Source organism: Pelecanus crispus, chromosome 5, assembly GCF_030463565.1.
Source record: "Pelecanus crispus isolate bPelCri1 chromosome 5, bPelCri1.pri, whole genome shotgun sequence".
NCBI lineage: Eukaryota > Metazoa > Chordata > Aves > Pelecaniformes > Pelecanidae > Pelecanus > Pelecanus crispus.
Genome location: NC_134647.1, coordinates 72,520,962 through 72,542,800, shown reverse-complemented (window position 1 = coordinate 72,542,800; position 21,839 = coordinate 72,520,962). Strand labels below are relative to the sequence as shown.

The 21,839-nt window shown below is 42.4% G+C and overlaps 1 protein-coding gene across 7 annotated transcripts in view; it reads left to right on the top strand.

Moving 5' to 3' along the window:
* Positions 1-21,839, top strand: part of ST3GAL3 (ST3 beta-galactoside alpha-2,3-sialyltransferase 3) — a 183,178-nt gene that overhangs the window by 131,835 nt on the left and 29,504 nt on the right. For all 7 annotated transcript variants that reach the window (XM_075711378.1, XM_075711376.1, XM_075711372.1 and 4 more), the window contains 2 exons: positions 3,435-3,530; positions 8,038-8,224. In XM_075711378.1, the coding sequence (XP_075567493.1) occupies positions 3,435-3,530; positions 8,038-8,224 (283 nt within the window). The remainder of the gene's footprint in view (positions 1-3,434; positions 3,531-8,037; positions 8,225-21,839) is intronic.

Sequence of the window (21,839 nt, the reverse complement as noted above, 5' to 3'; positions counted from 1 at the left end):
TCCTGGCTGCCCAGACTTGATATAGACGCCTGATGTGCAGAACCCAGGCAAAGTCCAAGACTCAACCATATCTTCATCATGTGCACCTGAAGAAAGCGAGCTGCACATGAGTACTGCCTTTCGAGTGTGCAACAGAAACTTCCAGCTTTGCAATGAGAGTGGGCAGAGTACTTTTGAAATAAATTTAAGAAAAAGCTGCTAGAAGATCAAAGATTAGACCTTAGTGTCAAAAAGATACTAATGAAAAATCTTATCTGTGGACTTAAGGAAAAAGGGGGACACATTTAAGTATGTCAAGACCACCAGGGTATGAGCGGTTCAGACATGAAGCTGGGCAAACGTGATTAACCTATCAGTTATGATGAGTAAAGGCAGAACCATTCAGTTAAGTATTTGTTTCATTTATTTGGGTAAAGATAGAATTATGTTGTCCCACTTCACGGCAACGATGAAATATTTTCTGTATTTTTATTAGTAACTGAGGATGTTAAATGACAATTATATGTCTTTTTAAACCAGTAAGCACTGAAGAATATTTAAAGAGTAAAAATAAAGAGTTCTTTTTGTTATTACTGTTTGCTTTGTAGCCCTTCTTGGAATGTTGGGTAGAACAGCAAATGTTGTGCCATTCCTGGAGAATTATGGGAGATGACAAAAAGGTGGCTGTAAGTTGATTAGCTCAGTTTTTCAGGAAAAATCCTGGAAAGTTAGATCTGGAACAGAGCTAGGATGGCAATATAATTGATGTCAGTTATCTTGGATTTTGTGAAAATGAAATCTTGTCATGTAGATGAAGGTGGGTATTTTAGATGAACTAGAAGCTTGATTGATAAAGGTAACCTTTTTAAGATAGGCATTAGTTATTTGTCTCAGTCCATTATATTCTGATTCTATACAACACCATTGTAGACATATCCTTTTTAGGAATGGGATCTGTCACACAGCTTTAGAAAGTTACTGTCAGGGTTGAGAATTAATCCTTTAGTGACACTTCGAGTATAATCCTGCTGGCAGGTGTTCGCAGTGGTTAAGACCGATCTGTAGGAAATGTAAAATTACACTAGGAAAACTTGCTAGAGCCAAAGACTGCAGAAGTGTGGAGTAGGAGGACTGGGTCAGTCTAGACCTTTTCGTAGGGCCCTTTTCTGAACAATCCTTTTCTGGAGCCAAATAAAAAATCAGGCATCTCAGAGGTGACAACAGATCATGCTTACAAAATGAGGATTATATTCTGCAAACCGATGACAAAAAATCTCTGTGTAAAAGGGACCCTGCTTTGAGCAGCATTAGCTCCACACGCTAGGTGCTGGGTCTTCCAGAGTCAGTGCTTTGGAGGTTTTGAGAGAAGTCGAAAATGGTTCATAGAGGTACTGCGAATGTGACTCAAGATCTAGGAGAGCTGCTGTACCATAAGAGATGTGATGAGCTCGCTCTGGTTTTTATGGTCAAGCGAAAATTAAGAATGGGCTTTCATCAGTCTACAAGTACTGTGTGGGAGCAGGACCATGAAGAGAGGCTGCGGGAACAGCTTTGGCTGGTGGAACTGGTTCTTTTATCTCATGTGTAGCGGCTCATGCTCACCAGTCTGACCTGGGGCTGATTATCGACCTAGAAGCAGATGTTTACACACAGTGGTTTGTCTGTAAGTGGATCACATGCAGATGTGGAAGGGACTGCTGACAGTAGATGGTGCTTTAATTTAGCGGAAAAGGGAAGAATGCGATTAAGTGGTTTGAGGCTGAAACAAACACATCTGTATTCAAAATTGGTAAGAGCTAGCACCCTAACAGTAAGTGGGAAAGGGATAGAGGGGAGTGTTTATAGCTTGCAGCCTTTGGATTTCAGCATGGTATTCTTCTTCAAAACATAAAATTAAGAAAAGTCATGGCTCAGAGACAACTGGGTAGAGAAATTACAGTATTTTACCCAGCAGTCTGTTGTTTAGGAGGTCAAACTTGCTTATCATAGTCATCAAGAGAGTGTATTTTCATCTGAAATTTCACTTGGCCAGAACTGAACTGTCTTTTTTTTTCCCTCCTGCAGCACCTTTTCCTTAAAGGTTTTGGCAAAACTGTTACCATCTTTGTCACTCAGTTGGGTGTACTTGGGTCGGACTCCTTCCTTCTTGACACAATATACTGCCTGAACCAGATCTTGCTTCTGTTTTCTCCTTGTTGCCAGAACTGTAGTTTTTTTCTGTGCCATTGTCTATAGAGTTCTTTCTCTATTGTGATTTGATTATCAGAAACATCCACACTTCTTCGGCCCTTAGGGACATGAGCACTGGGATAATACGTCAATCTTCTTGAGGAGCTTTTTAATTTTGGAAAGGCTGGGATCTGTAGCGAAACTTTATCTGGGCTGGGGAAGCTGTTCCTGAGCATTTCTTGGTGCTGTTAATTCTAGCTAATGACTCTGTCAGCAGGGTAACCCTCAGTGGTTTAGCTGAGTTTTTAAGTGTGCTCCAGCCCCGCTCTGCAAAGACAGAGACCCCACATAAGTAGAGCTTTCCTCATGCTGACTCTTCAGACTGATCACAGTGAGGACAGCCTAGAAGAGACCAGTTGACTGTGCCTGGGATTAGGAAGGCTTCCTAGCCCAGAGATCTGCTCCAAACAACTGATTGCCTTGGACCCTTTCCGAAAAAGGCTCTGCAGACACGTATTCCTTCAGTGAACTACCAGAGATGGAGGCACATTGCCAGAAGAGCCAGCTGCGTTTGGGATTAGATGGCTGGAAAGAAGTCCTCTCTCAGTCTTCAAAACGAAATCACTTTTTAACATCTGCTGCAGAGTTCTCGTGATTCACGGTTCCACAAGAAACTGTTCTCTTCCTTCGCTTTCCTGCTTCTTTGTTAATTAAAGTTATTTTCCTTCCCCTTCCTCACCCATTGTGTCTCCGTATATGTTTCCTACCAGGCAGGGTGGGGGTGTCCTTTTTCTATCCATTTAATGTTTTTCTGTCTCTTGAAGTCTCATGATAACTGCAGCAGTTTTGCACTCAGCAAGGTGAGCACACCCCAGATAACCTGGCAAGATCTGCCTGCACTCAGAAAATTGCTTGGAGAGAGGACTTCCTCACTAAGCCTTTGGTTTATTGTTATTTCAGTGCTAAATGAATAATGAGAAGGTTTAAGTAAACAGATGGTTTGGTTCAAGCCCATCATACCAGGGGTGTGGGAGGAGAGGAGCTGCTTGTCCTGACAGTTCATCTCATTAGGCCACACGTGGTGTAAGGTGTTGAAAGCAGTTTATCATGTGTAATGCCTGGGTATGATGGGGTGAGCTAGGGATCAAGTGTATCTTTGTCCTCCCCTTAATTCTTAATATTCCAAAAGGTTTCCTGTAGTTCTCAGGTGCAAACTAAATACGTGCAGCTCAGTGTGTTTGAAGTTATATTACACAAATCACCTCTTTCCTCTGTTTCTTCCACAGTCTCAGCTGCCGGCGATGTATTATTGTGGGAAATGGTGGAGTACTTGCAAATAAGTCATTGGGGTTAAAAATTGATGACTATGACGTTGTTGTCAGGTGAGTCTTTGCCATCACAGTTTTCTTGTCCTATATTCAGCTTCTGTATCTGTTCACATGCTATGCAGGTAAAGTTTAAACCTATGCTAGTGACAATATCTATAAGTATGGAAGTATTAACTAATACGGAGGGGGAAAAAACAAAGACCATATAAGTGTTTGTTATAAATGGTGATCACATCAAAGTGTAAAGGCACTCCTCAAGCATTCCATTTTCCACAGCTATTTGGGAATGTGCTCTCTTGTATGATCCCACTTGAACCTTCTCTTCATAGCTCCTTTCTAAAACCTGCTTCTTTTGTGATGCTACCTTCACCACCTTAGATGTGAAGCAGTAAAACATACTGTTAGATCTGCTCCCAGATACATCCCCTCAGTAGCTCAGGGAAGTATTATTGGTCATCCATGTGTAGCATTCCCCAGGACCCACAGTTAGGATGAGAAGAACTAAGAATGGTGCAGCATAGGGTCTCAGGAAGCAGTAAGCCTCCTGAGGACCCAGTAATGATTAAACACCTGTAAGTGCACCCTAAAAGCTGTGAATACTTTGCCTCTGTTTCACTGTGGATGATGTTCAATAAGGGAGCAGAAGCAGAGTGGCATAGGAGTGGAAACGACCACAGTTAAAGTTAGGACTTCTTGCTTTTGCTGAGGACCTGAATCATCACCATCTCAGAATGCTTGAAAAAACGTGCTGATATCTGAAATCGCAGGTCATAACTCTTAGGAATAAATCTGTCAAGTCAGGGAGGTGTTCTGGGTGGCTGGAGATTAACAAACATAATACCTGTACTAATGGAGAGTGAGAGAGAGAGTGTGTGTGTAGGAGTGAGGGGGACGTCCTCTAGGGAGCTACAGACCCATTAGTCTGACTTGAAAAAAATGCAGAGCTTTATAGCAGGTTTTGAATCATGAGTAACAAAATATTATGATGGTAAATAGGAAAAGGGGGATAAACCGTAGTGTAAGTTTATAAAAACTGGTTTAACATAGTGTAAGCTGGTATTTTTTTTCCTTAGTAAGATAACTGATTTCATATTAAAGGGAATGTAACTGATACAATCTCTCTGAACTTCAGTCAACCGTGAGACATGGTAGCAAATAGCAAATTCTAGCTAAGGTGGAAGAAAGAAAAGGATTAGTAAAAGAATTTAAGGCCTAAAAAAGGTATCATTTAGCATGGTCTCCTTTTATCTCCTGTGCACTACTAATGGGCACATGAGGAAAGAACAGAATATACATAGACTAATAAATACCTTCTGAATCTGGACAGAAAGACCAAGAAGATCCCTTTCAGTCCTTTGTTCCTGTGAACAGTTCCCTGCTTCCCTGACAGTGCTCTGGACACAGGGATGACTGTTCAGAACAGGATGAAACTTCTACAGCCCTTCTCCTAGTTCATCCCACTATCAGTTGCTAGTGAAGAGCTCTTACTGCTCATCATAGTCTGGTGATTTGCAGTTATTTGAGCTGAATTAAAATTCAATTATAGCCTCTTCTTGGGCTCAGACTGTTCAAAAAGTAGCAAGAGAACAGTTTCAATCCGTATGGACTAAGCCACCCACTAAGATTTACATCAGAAAGTCCACTATTTAATTTCCAAATGAAGAATTCAACCTTTTCTTTCCACATCAGTAAATCTAAGTCAGTTTGCAAGCTGAGAGGATATGAGGGCAGCTAAGCACCTGTGCTGTTTGTGGGATGGATAAAGAAGAGAAAAGTCAACTGTAAAGGTTAAATGAAGCCAGGTTCTTGGATGTGGGACTGAGGAGGTGAGAGCAGACTTCTTAAATGTATCCAACTGCTTCCTCTACTCCTGGGGAGGTCCTTTGTGTATAGCATCTTTTTTCATGGGTTGCAAAACTCCTTTGAAGGATCAGATTTGGGACCTAGGAGGTGAATTTTAAGGGAAAAAAATGTGCTACATTTGTGAACAAGGGAGTGATCCAGCAGTATGTGGAGTTTTGTGATGCATTGTGTGTTACCATGTGAGGATCACTAATTGCAGCAAGAAATTGTGATCTTGTGGTGAAGAGAGTTAGATCAGCTCTGACAGTTCTAAAACATTGGAGTGAGTTAGTTACTGTTGTTTGTTTTGTTTTGTTTTGTTTTTTTAAACTGGATATTACCAGATTTCGGTGCAGATATTATTTCCAGTTGTCACACTGTTTACCTGACAGGAGCTTCTTGCAGCAGTCAGTCATCAGTCCTCTGAAATGCCTCCTTAGAATAGATTGCAGACAGGGGGAAAACAAGTATGTGTCAGAAATTCCTGGTTAGAATGAGAGAGGGATTCACCAGATTATGATACTTCAGTGATATTTGGGAGGGTCTTCATGGTGCCTAGGTTAGGAGTTAGTGTCTCTGAGCTCCCTCTGTCGTCAGTGAATACAGAGACAGAAAAACACTGAAACCTCTTATAGAGAAAACTGCCTGTCTATGGGCAGTACAAGGAAGCCTGGCATCCTAACTGAGGTTTTCTGAGATTTAGCTGTGTTTATAACCACCAGCATGTCTTGTCTGAGAAAGGGTTCAAACTGTGTGGTATACACCTTCGTGAACACAGGTCGTGGCTGCCAGAGCTTTTCCTGCTCCATTGCCTGTGCTGCCCCTGGGGCACTGACCGTGGGGCTGACAGTGCTGGCTCGTTAGCAGGACTCCATCACTATGACTCCATCACCAACTCACATTCTGTGCCTTTGCTGGAGACCTCAGTTCATTTTACTTGGGGAAATGGTTTGTTTTGTTTCCTGTCTAGATGCAAAGTAGGGGTCCCAAGTTTTGGGAGCTTTAACAAGGTAAGCAGCAAAACAGAGAACCCAGCAGCTGGGGGTGGGGAAAACCCTGCCAAAGAGCTACACGTTGACATTTGAAACGACTGCAGATGCTAACCTTCCCCTCAACTTCAAGACGACAGATGAAAATACTAATAACTAGCTTTATTTAAATTGTACTTTGTTGTATTTATCTCTGTTACCTTTAGGGCCACAGGCTTTTACATTATGTAGGCTCATCTACCCCGAAGAGACACAATGCCTTGAAGTTTAAATAATGTCCATAGCAAAAGTGAGTGATGTGTGAATGCACTGTCAGCAACAGAGGAAAAAGCAAGGGATCAGGCTGGCTAGGAGCACTGTTTTTGCAGGCAGTCAGGTCTAGATACCTCAAAGTCAGGGTACAAAGCGAGGGTTTATAAACCACAAAAAAGGCTTCATCTCCTGTATAAATTGTGGTGGTCCCAATTCTTAAGTTGTTTTCCCTTTAATATTTTATTCCTAATGATAAAGTAAGTATTTCTACTAAAAATACATAGGAATTTATTCTCCTTAATTCTGAATAGAGTTTCAGATTGTATACAGGGATTTTCTTCTGCTAAAAGGTTTCCCACCTAAAATGCTTACCCGGGCTAAAAAAGACAAATCCAGACCCTCATTAACATTCCTACACAGCAAAATTTGCAGTCCATAAGCACTTCCCAGTATATTGAACTACCCCAAGTCAAGAAGGCTGCAATAATTCAAGCAGGCAATGCTGTTCCATCAGGGGCTGCTGTTTGATGTCAGCAAGATTTGTATTCCAAGTTACTTGAAATCCCCTCAGCTTTGGGTTCCTAGTTTTAAATAGAAGGTCTGAATAATGTCATGAAAGTCCTCACTGCTGTTGACACCAGAGCAGTTTGTTCTTTGAAGGGAAAAAACTTTGTCCCTGAGGAACATTTTAACAAAAGCACAGCTAAACACGTCATTCCCTTAGAAATCAGTGTGCCCAAGAGCAAAGATGTGTGTCTGCTTGGGTGTTTTCAGAGTGAGATGCACTTCCACAGCAGAAACTCCTCCAAGTCAGTGAAACCACAGTGCTGCTGAGCCTTACCCCAGCTGCACAGCCCAACCTCTTCCTTTGCATTGGCATTGCAAGGCAGCTTGCCTTCTGGGTGGCCCAGTTTGAGGAATCAAACCAGGTGGAGATTGTTCCTTTGTTTTTTTTTTTTAAAATTATTATCTGGCTTAGTTCCCTAAACAATCTCACTGCAGGTAAGATGAGCAGTGTAAGCTCTGGACTGGGGTTCGAGCATGAGACCAGTTTCAGTTTGCTTAAACTGCCATGGAGCTGCATCCTCTGTTTCAGCACAGTCTTGCAGAATCTAAGAAAGATATTCCAGGAGCGATGGGATGGTAAATATTAATGCTTAGTTTGTAACTCTAAAGCTGCAAGGACAATATTTTTCAGTTTCTTTTTCCAAAGGCTCCAGCCCAATTTAAATCACTAGTGGATGTGCAGAAGTGGTTCGCATTATATTCAAAGAAATAATTTAAATAGGTTCTCATTAAACTGTTGTCATTTGGTATAAAGCTTCACAAATGTTTGTGATGAAGAACTGCAAGAGTTAATGTTTGCTGCTCTAACAGCTGCATACAGGGAGCTCTTGCCCAGCAGCAATTGCTGTATCATCAACATGCATGAGTGCAAGTGGGAATCTATGACAGTGTCTTCTCTGGTTGCCCTGCAGGCTGAACTCGGCTCCAGTGAAGGGCTTTGAAAAAGATGTGGGTGGCAAGACAACTCTCCGGATCACATATCCTGAAGGTGCAATCCAGAAAATGGAGCAGTATGAGAAGGATTCCCTGTTTGTGCTGGCGGGATTCAAATGGCAGGATTTCAAGTGGCTGAAATACATTGTTTACAAGGAGAAAGTGGTAAGAACTCTGTCAGCTGGCATTGTGAAGGTCACCTAATTAGAAATAGTGGGCAGATGTGATATCACAGTCATATTTGCCACATTTTGGTCTGAAGAGAGTTCCTCTGTGTGTCCTGCTGCATTCAAGTAAAGGTCTTTTCCAACCTAAACGATTCTATGATTCTACAATTCTTTATACATCCACTATTTTGACTGCCTTTTCCACAATGGCATGGGACTGAAGGTGAGTGTCCAGTTCCTTGAGACTCCAGGTCTCAGGAAGAACTGAAGAGCAGCACGTCCCCAGCTCCACACCCTGTGCTTTTGTCATTGGCTCTTTCCACCAAAGAGCAGCACCTTGCACTTGTCCCTACTGATTCTTTCTTCCAGAACACTTCTCCAATTTGCCAAGTTCCTTTGGCAGAGCTTTCCAGCATACCTGCCATTCTTTTCAGATTCCTGTCCTCTGCAATTTAATAAACATACTTTTTACTCCATCATCCAGGTTGATAATGAAAACACTAAATGCAGCTGGTTCCTAGGCAGACCCCCCAAAGTAATAACATCCTTCCATTTCTACAGTGAGCCCACTGAGAACTCCTCCTGGATAGTTTTTTGGCCACTTCTGAACTTGTATCACAGTAGTATCATTAATAATATTTTTTAGCATGTTCGTGAAAGTGATATGTCAGAAGCCTTGCTGAATTCCAGTTCATGTCTTGCTTCTCCCCTATGATACTTTTTTTCCTGTATAAAGAAATACCACTTATTTTTTTCCAGTAATGATTCGCTCTTGACAGATCCACATGGGTTGCTATTCAGTCTTTGTGGGTTGGTTTTTTTTTTAAGGGGCTTACAAGTAATTAATCTTGCTGTTCTAAGAATCGAAATCATAAATCAACTGTCTTCCTTTTTTTTGCCTTCTTAAGGCTAGGCACTACTTCTGTCCATTTTTCAATCCTTTGACACTCTACCTGTTCTACACAAGTTCCCAAACGGAATCATTGCTGGTTTTTGAGGCTGCTGAGCCTGTTCATTGAATACTTTAGGATGCAGTCCAGGTGACTGGAAAACATCTGTCTTGTCCTCTCTAGTCTGATCTCTCTCTATTTGAGGCCGAGATCTTGCTGTCACTGGCTTTAGCTGCAAGCAGGTGGCTAGCACAGCTGCTTTTTCTAGTGGAAACCGATGCAAAAAGTGCTGTCTCTTAGCTAGAAGAAATGACCCAGTGGAGAACTAACAGTGCTATGGGAATAAGATGTAGGCGTCTGTTTGTTCTGGTAGTGAGTGTTAGTATTTTTATCAGTGTGTGGTAAGTTCAAAATGACAAATGCCTGCGCAGTGCTCTCTGTGGAGAGTTTCTGTTTCTCTCTCAGCTGATTTTCCAGAGAAAAGGGAGTTTCTTCCTTTCCTGAATTCATCTAGAAGCACTTGCTTGATCTAGGAGCTCTGTATGCCGCTGCTGCTTACTCCTTATCTGACATTAGGCCTGTTCATCTGCAAGACTTCATCCCTGCTGCAAACCAGTGGTTACAGTCAGGAGTCTGACCTCAGGACAGAGATAAGACAGGTGGAAGCATCCTGCTAAAGAACATGACTGCTGTGGAAGTGGACACATTGCTCAAAAAATGGGCCAAACTCTGCCCTCTGTTTCCTTTGCCCCTGAATGTTGATGGCAACTGCATGTGTCCATGGTACAGTCACAGGTGGGGTATGAGACTTTCTGAATTCCTTCAGACACCAGACCTGGAGCTGCTTGGACCTGCTTGACCAGAGATTCTGGGCCAGGTACTAGGATCCTTGCTTAGTCGTCTCTCAAGTAAGTGAAATGAAAGGGAGTTTATCTGAGAAAGAGTAAATGAAAGGTAAATGGCTATTTATTGCTGGGGTCAGTGGTCAGATAAGCTTATTCTCCCTGCAGCTGAAAGGGATTTGCTCTGTGTTATGTTAGTCTTTTGGCAGCACTTGCATATTGAGGAAGGGATAAGTGCTTTGTAGAGAGGAGGATTTTCAGGAGATGTTATAAGAAAAAAGAATCAGTGTGATGCAGAAGCAGCAGCAGAACAGTGAGGCAGAGGATTTGATGTGTTACATACAATCTGGTGCAACAGCCTTCCGGAGATCTGTGTGATGCCTCGGTGCCCTAGGAGGCACTATATCCAGAAAGGGGAGCAGTGGAATATGGACCAAAGAAAAAGTAAAAGCTCAGCTGCTTTTTATTTCACACTAAACCAGAAATATCTGGAAGCAAATAAAAACTTGAGAGAAAAGATTAATCTAGAAAAAGGACAGATTTGGCTAAATATTCACCATCAGCAGCAAAACAAAGATAGTCTCCATCATATAGTTCTGGGTGAGCTGGCACTCAAAATTGCAAGTCTTGTAGCAAGTTAGGGCAGTACTGTATCACTGGAGAGTATAGACCTGTCTTTAAGAAGGGGGAAGGTGGGTGAATCTGAGCAACTAAAACCCTGGTAATCTGATTTCAGTCATTTGACATGCGTTAGAATAAACTGAAGGAGAAAAAAATTGCACTTGTTGCAAGTAAACAGGAGAAAAGGAGTGTGGGATGGAGAAAGGTGACATGGTTAGCAGAGGGGAGTATTGCACCATGCTGACCTAATATGTCAATGTACAAGTGGAAAGGAAGTGGGTTGGAGTCCTGCAGCCGCATGAACCCATGATAATTGCAGAAGGGTCACAGATGTGAGTTGTCTGTGCGTCTGGGGTGACTGGTCTGGCAGTGCTGACTTGCAGTCGTTGCTGCAAGAGCCTGCTGACACTTCCAGGCACCCCTCCTCTGATGAAACGGCTGCTGCTAGTGCATCCCCAGAGGTGGGTTACTCACAGACAATCACTCAGAACAGTTACACTCTCTCCTGGACTGTTCTTTTTGCCAAGAGACATTACCCATATATATTGTGATCTACCCTGCCTGCTTCCCACTATTGTACTGTCCTGCATCATCCCAGGTCTCTCAGTGACAGCAGCTCTTCCTGAATACCCAAAGTACCAGAGGAATGGTAGGGGGAGGGAGGTTTGGCCATATACTGTTCTTCTCTATTAAAATAATGGTTAAAAGCCAAAGGTTTCTCTATTGCGTGGAGAGTAGATGCTTCCTGAAACAAACAGAAGAATTTACAAGTGCCAGTTATGCAAACCAGCCATCACGACCCAGTGCTGAGGCTGATTCCAGGGTGGTTTTGTACCCATCATTAGTGAATCAGAAGGAGCTCTCTTGCTTGCTAGGGCTCACTTCCCGGAACATCTGGCACATGACGGTAAAGCAGCCAAGTGAGGGCAAAGGTTTCACTAGAAATTGGCAGCTCACAAGCTTCCTTCTCATGTAGTAATGAGCCTGCAGATGCTTCCAGCAGGAATCTCTGCAGCCTTTGCCAGGAGGAGTCACTTGTGCATAAGTGCCTGCGGCACCTTGAAGCACTCTTTGATAGTGAAAGTTATAGGAGCGAGTGAGCACCTGCCTGCGAGGCCAAGTTCGGTTGTCTGTCCCTTGCAGGGGCATGCCTCTGACAACTTGCACACGGCAGTGATGCCATCTGGAAAGCAGTCGTCTTCCAGCAGATGTTGAGACTCCAGCAGTGGGCATGACATAACCCCTCCTCCTTTGTCACAGCATGTGACTGCTGCTTGTGGAGATCTTGTGGATGTGGCAGCAGTGGAGATTTTTTTTTAACCTTTTATTTGGGAACTACATTTCTGCTTTAAGTCAACAGGTTACTTCTAGTCCTGCTAAAAAGTATGTTACGATATCTTCCTCCCTTGATCAGCCTGTGTTACTGTGCTGGAGCCAAGGCCAGACTGCTGCCCTCACTGTCTGCTGAGCTTTTGTTTAGAGCTTCTTTTCTTCCATTAGTTAATGGCTTTGTCATGCTATGCGTTTGCTAGGACAGACTGTGAACGTCACAGCCTTGTAGTATGCTGCAGATTCCTCAGATTCTGCAGTAGCCTTGCGTGTGGGCTGTTTTACATCCCTGAAAAAAACCTGAGGAGCCACCATGCTCCTCCTATCAGCTTGAGGAAAATAGTGAGGCTGTGAGTCTGTTCTTGCTGTCCAACCTCAAGTAAATCTTCATCCACATACATGTATTTCCAGCTTGCTTGGAACTTAAGCCCAGCACTTGGGCAGGCGGCTTCTCTGGATCTGGGCTGGGAAGGGAAAACCTGCTTTTTCCAATGATGTCACTTGCCTTTGGTGACAAATGGAGTGCCCACTGTCCCTGGCAGTTTCACTCCAGAGTCTGCTTCTGGATTGCAAATATTTTCTTTCCCTTTCTTCCTCCCAGGGGCTTGTTGCTTTAAGATATTTTGTATACAGTTGGTTTTTTCAGTTTTTAAAGGACTGTGGGAAAGACTCTTCATCTGGTTTTGGTGGAGCTGTAAATCTACCACTAGTTGTCTTAATACATTATGAGTGCAAAGCCTGGTTACAGATTTATGATGCCTGATCCTGTGCTGAGACAGAGCTCTAGCCCAGCTGCTTAGAGATGTGCCCAGGTACGCATTGCCTTATGTCCTCCTGCTCTCCTTGGACTAGGGTGGAAGGGGACAGGAGCTCGACTTGCTGCTCCATCATAAACGAGAAGAAGCTTTTGAATTGGGAAGTCAGCTTAAGGGTCACCCCATTTCTTTCACAAATTTGAGTTTTCACCTAAAGAGCCATTTATAACTAATCCCTTCAGAAGTTTAATATAGGAAAGCATGGCTGGTGAGTAAGGCAGCCAACGTGCATAAAGGACATGATGAGGCTTGCACTGGGGAAGAGGCAAGAAAGCCCTTTCAGTGGTGATTGTCCTGTGGTCCTAGCACACAGTGCAAAAGGCCGCTTCCACTCACAGAACATGGGGGGATTTTAGGAGGAATTGATAGCTGAGAATACCTTATCACATCATCAGGATGGTTCAGTGCCTGGGCCAAGGCAACTGAACCGTTACTAAACATTGAAGCAGAGAAAATGCCTTGTAATAAAGTGAAAACATGAGACAGACTCTTCTGTCTGAGACACTCAGACACTTCCTACCAAGTCTCTGACTAAGAAGAAGAGGTGGGAGAGTCTGCGTGATGCATGATGTATTCTATGGAGAATATTCTGTATTCCTTTGACAGAGAGTAGCTGGGAGTTAGTTTGTCTTTCTGGGATGATTCTTGGGACAATGTTGACTTTTTGTTTAGGTTTTGATCTCCCTCTGGCTGTGCAGAAGGCTAGTCCGTACTGGCTGAGGGGTTGTGTTCCCACGGTCAGGACCTGCTCCCCCAGTGCAGTGCATTGGTGGGAATGGCCCAAGGGAACTAAGGAAGACTTGCATATGAAAAAAATAAATCCTTCTCTGTGACTGGCCTAGGAGATCAGAGCCATTTCCAGAAGACATAAGGAGAAGTATTAACACTGGTGCCCTATGAGAGAAGGTGAGCCAGTTTTTTTCCAGTCATGGTTAGAAGAAAGGCTGGAAAATATATACGTATGCTATATAAAATCTTGTCCCTGCTGACCAGAAGACGACGACCTTAGTTCTGTATTGTATAGCTTTTAACAAGCTTTCAGGTAGCACTGTGGTGAGGACCATACAGGAACTTCAGTAGACAAACGACCCAGTTTGCAACATGGGCCTTGGGGGACACTTCCTGGCCAGATTCCCAAAGGAAGGCTGTTGGTATGGAAAGTGCAGGCTGGAGCTTGCCCTTCATACATACCTGCATGCAATAGCGTAATAAGATTAGGCAGGTCACTACATAGCTGAGAGCTGTTCCCACCCAGGCATACTTAGTGTGTCTGTAAGTTCACTGTCAAGCATCAGCTGGTGACGGGGGCTGCTCTGATGCTGTTGCAGTGTGACTTCATAGCATTTAATATTTTCAGATGGGTGCACACTGGACAACAAAACTTGTCCACCTGGATTGGATAGTTATCAATATCCACAAGACTGTAGCCACATTCACTTAAGCTTCTGGGGACAGATGAAGAAAATAAAAAATAGCCATAAGTATGCTATTTTCTGGATGAAGAAAATTCCAGGTATCAGAAGTTTGCCAAGTATCTATATTTGTAGGAATAACATCATTGATTACCCCCAATTTTAGACAGTTTCTCCTGAAAATTCAAATAAAAATTGTTGGTATGCCTGCCCTTCCAGTCATTCCCACACCATGCATGGTTTTTGTCCTTTTTTTTTTTTTTTTTTTTTTGTCTCTGGCTTTGCTTGCTATTACCGAACTACAGTCTTCCTTGCACTGTATTTCCTGTTAAAAGATGAGAAGCCTTTACTCATGGTAGGCTTCGGTAGTCCTTAAAGAACCTTTATCCCACATCTGCCAAGACAGCATCATCTTCATTTCTGGCTCAGTAATCCTAGCTGTGACGTGAAAATCAGAGACCTCCAGTCAGATTTTTGTTCTTCTTTAGTTCCTTTTCCTTCACATCATTCTTAAATGAAGAGACCCAAGCAGAATTTACCCCCTGAAGAGACTGAATCATTGCCCTAGTAGGACATCCTTTCTGGGATTGCCTCACCATCCTGCTTTATCCTGAGACAATTTCTTCCTAAATTTGTCATCTTCTGATCTCTTCTGATGTCTGCTGCCATACAGCTGACAGTTGCTGTCCTTTCCTAGATACTTGATCACTCCTTCCTTCTTCATCCATGACTCAACTAAAGTCAAAAAAGATGGATAATTTAGAGAGTTGTAGTTTTTCCACATCTCTTCTTTTGAAAAGCTAACATGAGCAAGGACCAACAGAAGAGCTAGTGCAGCTGTCTTGAAAAAGCATCAAGAGGGTGCTCATGTTGCACTCATCCTCTTTGGCAGGCTCTGGCAATATTCAGACATCAATATTATGCAAATCCTGGTAGGTGCATTTCAAGGTCATAGTGCATGTAAACTCAGGTTATACTGGTTAGCTGTATTATCAAAGATAGACTTGGAAGATCTGAGGCAATGTAAAGAAATTCATTCCAAATCTGATGCTGATCTTAATGAAACACACAGTTCCATAAACAGGAGAGATAATGAAATTGCCTGATTGCCTGTGGATTTATGTTCTGCTCCCTCTTGCACCACAATACTCTCAGATTTCCCCCACCTCATAAATACCCAGTACGTTCTGTTCTCCCTTTTATCCCTCACTACTGCCTGGTGGTTGCGTGTTGGCCAAGATATGCATGTTCACTGGCCCGTACGTACGTGATGGGGCACCTGGCAGACCAAATGAACAGATAAATGCTGAACTCGCACGGCATGATCTCCACCTGGCCTCACATACAGACACGTGGGTGTCTCTTCCATCCAGATGTACATGGCTTTACCACCAGTGCAGCCCATGCCTGCTGAGGATATTGCATTGCCCATGTGTGCAGCAGATGTTCCTCCGTGCTGGAGCAGTGCTTTGTGAATCCAGCACATGGAAAAAGTCAGAGAACATCGTCAACAGCGAAACTAAGATGTTGCCCAGAGGGTATCAGCTATTCATGCAGGTGTTAGTAGAATAAAGATGTTCTGTGTTAACACTTCAGTAAAGAACTACAAGAATCATTTGAAGTCTGCCAAGCCTCCCTTAGTTTAAGAGATTTGAGTTAAATTTATTTAGCTTATGCATGAGATTTTGGGGAAATTTACTTGTCGTCTCTCTATATCTACCTAGAGGGAACATTTTTTCTCAGAAGACACTTTAATTTAGTAGGAAGAAGCATATCTGAAGCTAGGCAAATGACCAAAAAAGGCAGCACATTTATATCAGCATAATTATTTTTTGCTACATCTGCCCTACAGGCTTGATGAATTTGTTCTTGCAGTCTTAAAATCGAGACTGGATATCTTGGTAAAGTTCCGCTCAAGCAATGTGAAAGTAAATGACTGGAAAGAGAAGTTTCTGATGCTATGCAGGACATCCAGGAGGATGTCAGCAGGATCTCTCTTGGCCTTTTGAACAGTGCTGATAAATAGCAGAATGTGGTGGCTAGGAGCTGAAGCTAGATAAAATCAGCCTGGACAGATGTAATTTCCTAGAAATCTGTGCTTATAATACTTGAATGACATATTGGCAGAGGTGAGCACTGACTGCTGACACCTTTTTCTGAAATACAGACTTAATCCAGTATCTGGGAAAATTCTGTTTCCTGGGAGTACCCAGGATAGGGCTGCACTCCTGTGTTGCCTTCTCGCCATCCTGTTGTGCGACTCTGGGAACGGCTGTTCTCACTCTCTGTGACCCGTCTGTTGACTATGAGGAGCAGGATAGCAAGCCAGTAATACCCATGACAGCTTTTCATGAAAGTAAGTTATTTGCTTCATCCAGTTGTCTGCAAGGGTCACAGCAAAATTTTCTCTTCTTGGGGCACAATTAGCCAGATCTGTTTCTGCATCCCAAGGGAGAAGGCTTTGTAGAGTGTCTGAGGCAAGCAACTCCAGCATAACAAAATTCCCCAGAAGAGCCCTTTGGAAAGCATTGCAACACCACAGGATGCACAGAGGAGGGGAAAAACACTGATTCGATTTTGTAATTCAAATCATATGCTTTCTGTCAGTGGCTGAAAAGAGACTCCCCTTTCACAGCTCCAGGAATTTTGCTATCTGCATTTTTTTCTTTAAACTGAAAAAATAAAAAGTCTGAACGGTAAATATTTATCCAAGATGTGTGGTTGTTAATATGATCCAGTCTTCAGTCATTTTGAATGGTGTCATGATGACAGATGTTAATTCAGAAAGGAATAGATTGGACGATTTATGCCTGAAACACATGTGTTCCTTGGCGGGCTCCATGGATTACTTGCATAGTTAGTGCTGTCTGAGCAATTTGTAACATTTTCTCTGCCTCAGAGCACCAAGGGCTCCAGGACAGGGGGCTGACCTATATCTCCAGTTTGCTATAATAAACACTGAGGTAACTAAACTCCCCATGTGCTTTTATCTTCCTAAAATTATCTCTCCCCCTGTGCTCCAGCTGTGTGTGGTGCTTCAGGTTCTTCCCAAGAACGGCAGCTCCTTTCTGCAAGAGAGGAGGATGCTCCCGTGTGCGCGGGGTGTGAATCCCTGACCTCCTCCCCCTCTAGATTCAGCTTCTCTCCTACCTGAACGCTCGCAGTTATTTGATGCGAACACTTGTCCTGACAACAGAAGTGAAAATAAACCGAGCCATGTGAAGGTAGTAAGCAAGAGAAATTCTGGGAAGAGCTCTCATTTTTTTGTAGTATTTGTATTCTTACAGTTGTGAATTTATGGGATGTGTCTAAGGGTGTTTCTTTTCTTCTAGTTAAGACCAGGTTTGTAAAAGCATTAGTATCTTATTTTTTGTTTATTTTTTTAATGAGAGACATAAAATTGAAGGAAAATGGCCAAGCTGTTGGGTGCAGAAGGCTTTTGGTAGGTCTACTTGGAAGTTTTTCTCAGCTGGTCCATCAGTTGTGTTCTGGCCGTTTTTTGTGAAATGAACTTTGCCCACAGCTGATGAGTACAGAAAATACCGAGCCTGGCCCAGGCAATCAGCATGTTGACTATTTGGAAAAAACTCTTAAATGTAAATGTTCTGTTTGGATTACAGTTTATTTAAATTCTCATCTTTTAAGAATATTAAATAATGTTACTTAAAAACTCTTCTTCTGTAAAACACCTATTATTAATGCAAGTCTAGAAAATAAAGTAGGGCAGGAGCTTCCTGGCATCTTCCCAGCCTCTTGTTATTTTGACCTTTCTGCTTTCTCCTCCTAAAGGATGCTGAATAATTTGTATATATTCTATATGAACACTCAAGTGAACATACAAGTTATTTGGCTTCTCATTTCAGCAAAGATGCCAAAATAGGAGAAGACAGATTTTTCTGTGTACTCTTGCTATAAAAACAATGTAAAAATTTCCCTAGAGGCTTACTTTAAGATAACTTCAGAAAGTGATGAGGGTTTCTAGGCCATAATTCTTCCTGTGGTGATCCTTTAGCTTTTTTTGTTGTAATGTGCCAAGAGTTTAGTCTAAATATGTGTTGTTTAATGAGTTGTTGTTTGTATTCAAACTCATGAACCAGTTCAGCTCCCTAAAAAAGACTTTGCTGATGGGTGTCCTCAGATGCCCTGGGATGCCCTCATGCTTTGTCACCAAAGCCTGCAAAGACAGCTTTTTTAAATTTTTTAAATTCTTTTTTTCTTTTGTACAGGCATACTGTTGTAAGTGGAGCAGGTAGCTGTGCTTATAGTTGGGATCACCTTATGTTTTCCATCATAAGCAATGGGGAGAATGCTCTATCATTTTATTACACTGTCATCTTTGAGCTGATGTTTTCCATGCCACATGTTTGGCACAGCTGGAAAGTTCAGCTAAAATAACTTAGCTGTCTCTCACGATGAGGCTACTGAAAATGCACAGTTTTATCCCTGTTTAAAAAAAAAAATAGTCTCCCACCCTATTTTGCTGAGATTCTCTAATTCTTCAGGGCAACGGCTGGGAATCAGTGAGGCTGTGTTACCATGGCAGCCTGCTGTGGCTCCTGCTGTTCTGTGAAATCCCATGGCTCTGTCTGATGTTCCACGGGGGCTGTTAGACGCTGGCAGCGTGCGCTGGGCACGGTCTGTCCTACCAGGGCTCCCCGCCCTGTCCTGCCTGCGCTGGTTGGGTGCCCTCCCCATACTGTTAGACAGGGTGGAGCATCTCCAGGGATGTAAAAACCAAATAGGATTTTCCCTTCAGTTGCTTCCCCACAAAGAGACTGGGGCCTGGACAACAGGCATGGCAAGAGCAGGAGTATTGGAGGTTGAAGACTGACAGGTACTGGGGACAGCAGAGAGAGGAAGGGTTTACAACCAGCAGGGAACTCCTCAAACACTTGCACATTTGTTAGGTGTAAATAGTTTAGGAGTTCATATAAGAGGCTGCATTTTTTTCTCCTCTAACGGCTGATCTAGAATACAATATCTTACTGGAGCTTGTAGTTGCACTTAGAGAACTGTGCCCTGGGTTTAATTGCTCCATTTGGTGAAGTTTTTCTTGAGTTGATTTTTTTTTTTTTTGTTAACATACTAAGTTATCATTTAAGACTTTTTAAAGAGCTGTATGGTTCTAAAAATCAAGCTGCCAGAAGTTAGGAAAAGCAAAACATAACATTGCGTTTTCAACATTAATTCAGTTCTCCTGTGCAGATGTTGTCCTTAATTACATCCTGGCTGGTTTGGAACACAGCTGTCTATCTAGTGGAGAGGGAAGACTGAGACTTAGACTAATTTCTGTAATGCAAGACATTCGGCCTTCGTATGAGTAGCTGCAGAAGCTGTAGAACATGTTGTGGATAGGAGAGAGGAAAGGAGAGGAGAAAGAATGGTCTCCTGATTACAGACACTGAGGATTCCTCTTGAGGAGGTGGTTTAGCCTTTAACTGATGAGATGCTGGGCAAGGTAGATCAAAATTTCCCCCAAACACATTTAAGTCCTGTGGGGCAGATATGCAAGAGAGCCGGGTGTTCAGCAGCAGCAAAGTCAATGAAGTTGTACTGTGAGCTTGACAAATGTTCTGAAAATTCAGCTTAAGGTGTCTGAAGTAGAGCATCAGGAGGCAATGGAAACTGCGGGCATTCATCTTTGTCTCCCCTATAAAATGGTGTAATACATGCCAAATATTGCAGAGATGCTCTAAATATAAAAGTATAGTTTGTAAAACACTTAGATATATGGCAATATACAAAAAAATCTTATGGGAAAATTAGAAAGTCACTGTTCACAACAGAAATCCTGAGTTGAAGCTCTGAAGTTGCTGGGCTGTTGTCCTACTTCAGCACTTACTAACACATGGATTTGGCCTTTCAGCCATGGTATTCTTTTAATAGATGTTATGCGAGTATGACATTTCATAAACTATGTGATAAAAATAATAGCAAAATAAAAGGGCTGGCCCATTATGGGAATAAAATACCCTGTAAATAATGGTGATATTATAGGTCCTGTTCGTCTTTGGGATTTTTCTGAAACTGTACTACTTTAATAATAATAATCCTTCAATGAAAAAATATCTGTTCACAGTCAAAAAACCACAACAGAAACACAAATTTCTAAATCCATTCCTTTTACTAAAAACTTCCGTCTTTCCTAAGTTATTTCAAAACAGGAATATTTCTTCAAGTTTTGGCTCAAAATCCAGCTTACATTTTGAACAAATGAATCTCTAGTAGAGTCTATCCATCACCCTGTTTGCGCGTAGTACAAACACATCTTCTGACACACCGTATGTGAGCTATCATTTATGCTCTGACTTGCGAAACACAGTATTCATCAGAATAATCTTCAGTTTTTTTCTGCAGCTCATCTGACATTCCAAGTTTCATTTTCTTCACAGGACAATCTCTTTTTCAACAGTGTCTTGTTATCTTACAACTGGGAACCATGTTTTGCTCTCAGTTACACAGATAAAACCATAGAAATACATTAAGAAAAAAGAATTCCTTTGCATTTAAAACATAGCATAAAAATAAATTTGCTCTACTGACTCTTTAGAGCTGGTCTTGGCCTCATGCTGCCTAGTCCTGTGAATCGGAAGACAACAGTTGGTATTAGACCAGCTACACAGGAGGCCCATGTCTGTCTGTAGGTTAGCTGTAGCACTGAAAGTTATATAGGTCAAATGAAATTTGAAATTCAGGAGGCCTATTTGTATATGCTTTTGTGCTTATTTGTAATATTTGCTTGCAGGTAAACCGGGCAGAAACTTCCTACTGACAGCCATGAGAAAGCGCATTGCTGTTTTAGCAAACTGACCTGGTGTGTAACGCACCAGTGCCACCCTCGTGTCCCAGCTGGCTTTTGTCACCATTGCAATTGCTGCTTTCTGAGCTGGTGTCTGTGGACAGGGGGGCTTCCAGTTTCATGTGTAGCCAGGGTGCCATATAGTTTATATGTCTGGCACAACGTTTGAACTCGCAACCACTACTTGGAATTGTTTCCCTTCTCTTGTGGTTTTCAACCTGGTTATCAGCCTAAAGAAACTAATCTCTAAGCAATGTACCAAAGTATTATTAGCTCAACTGTACCAATGAAGAAGCATAGTTAGATTTTTGGTTTTTTAAAAAAAAAGCTCTAGTAGTACCATGTATTAAGAGGTGCTTTTGTTTCCATCATGCTTTGCTGCTCTTTGCCACTGAAAACACTGGGTAGAAAAAGTGTTTGGGTTTCACACTGAGAAACATTAGTAGAAGCTAAATTTGGGGGGTTTACAACTTGTCAGGCGTTCTCTTGGGTCTGTGAGACTGTTGGGGAGTACTGACAGGGGAATGGCCTGAGAAATTACAACCGTTTGATTTTAGACTTGGTCAGTGGGAGGATATTTGGAAAGAAGAAACAAAAACTATAAAAGATTAGAAGTATCATATTGGTGGATAGTCAAAGAGCTGCATCTCTTTTGGCAGTGGGACAAAGAGATGATGAGGGAAAGGCTTGAGCACAATCTGCAATGTTCGTGCTTCAGGCAGAGTAAGAGCTTTTCGGTGGGGCAGGTAAGAGTGGAACAAAATGCTCTAGACTCTAGAGCATTTCTAGACTCTAGAAACTGAAGATAGGCAAATTCAGAACAAGTGCTGGCCATTGGAGCCATGTACAGAAGGTGGTGAGGAGTTCTCCATCACTTTAAGAAGGTTGGGGTAAATATATTTGAA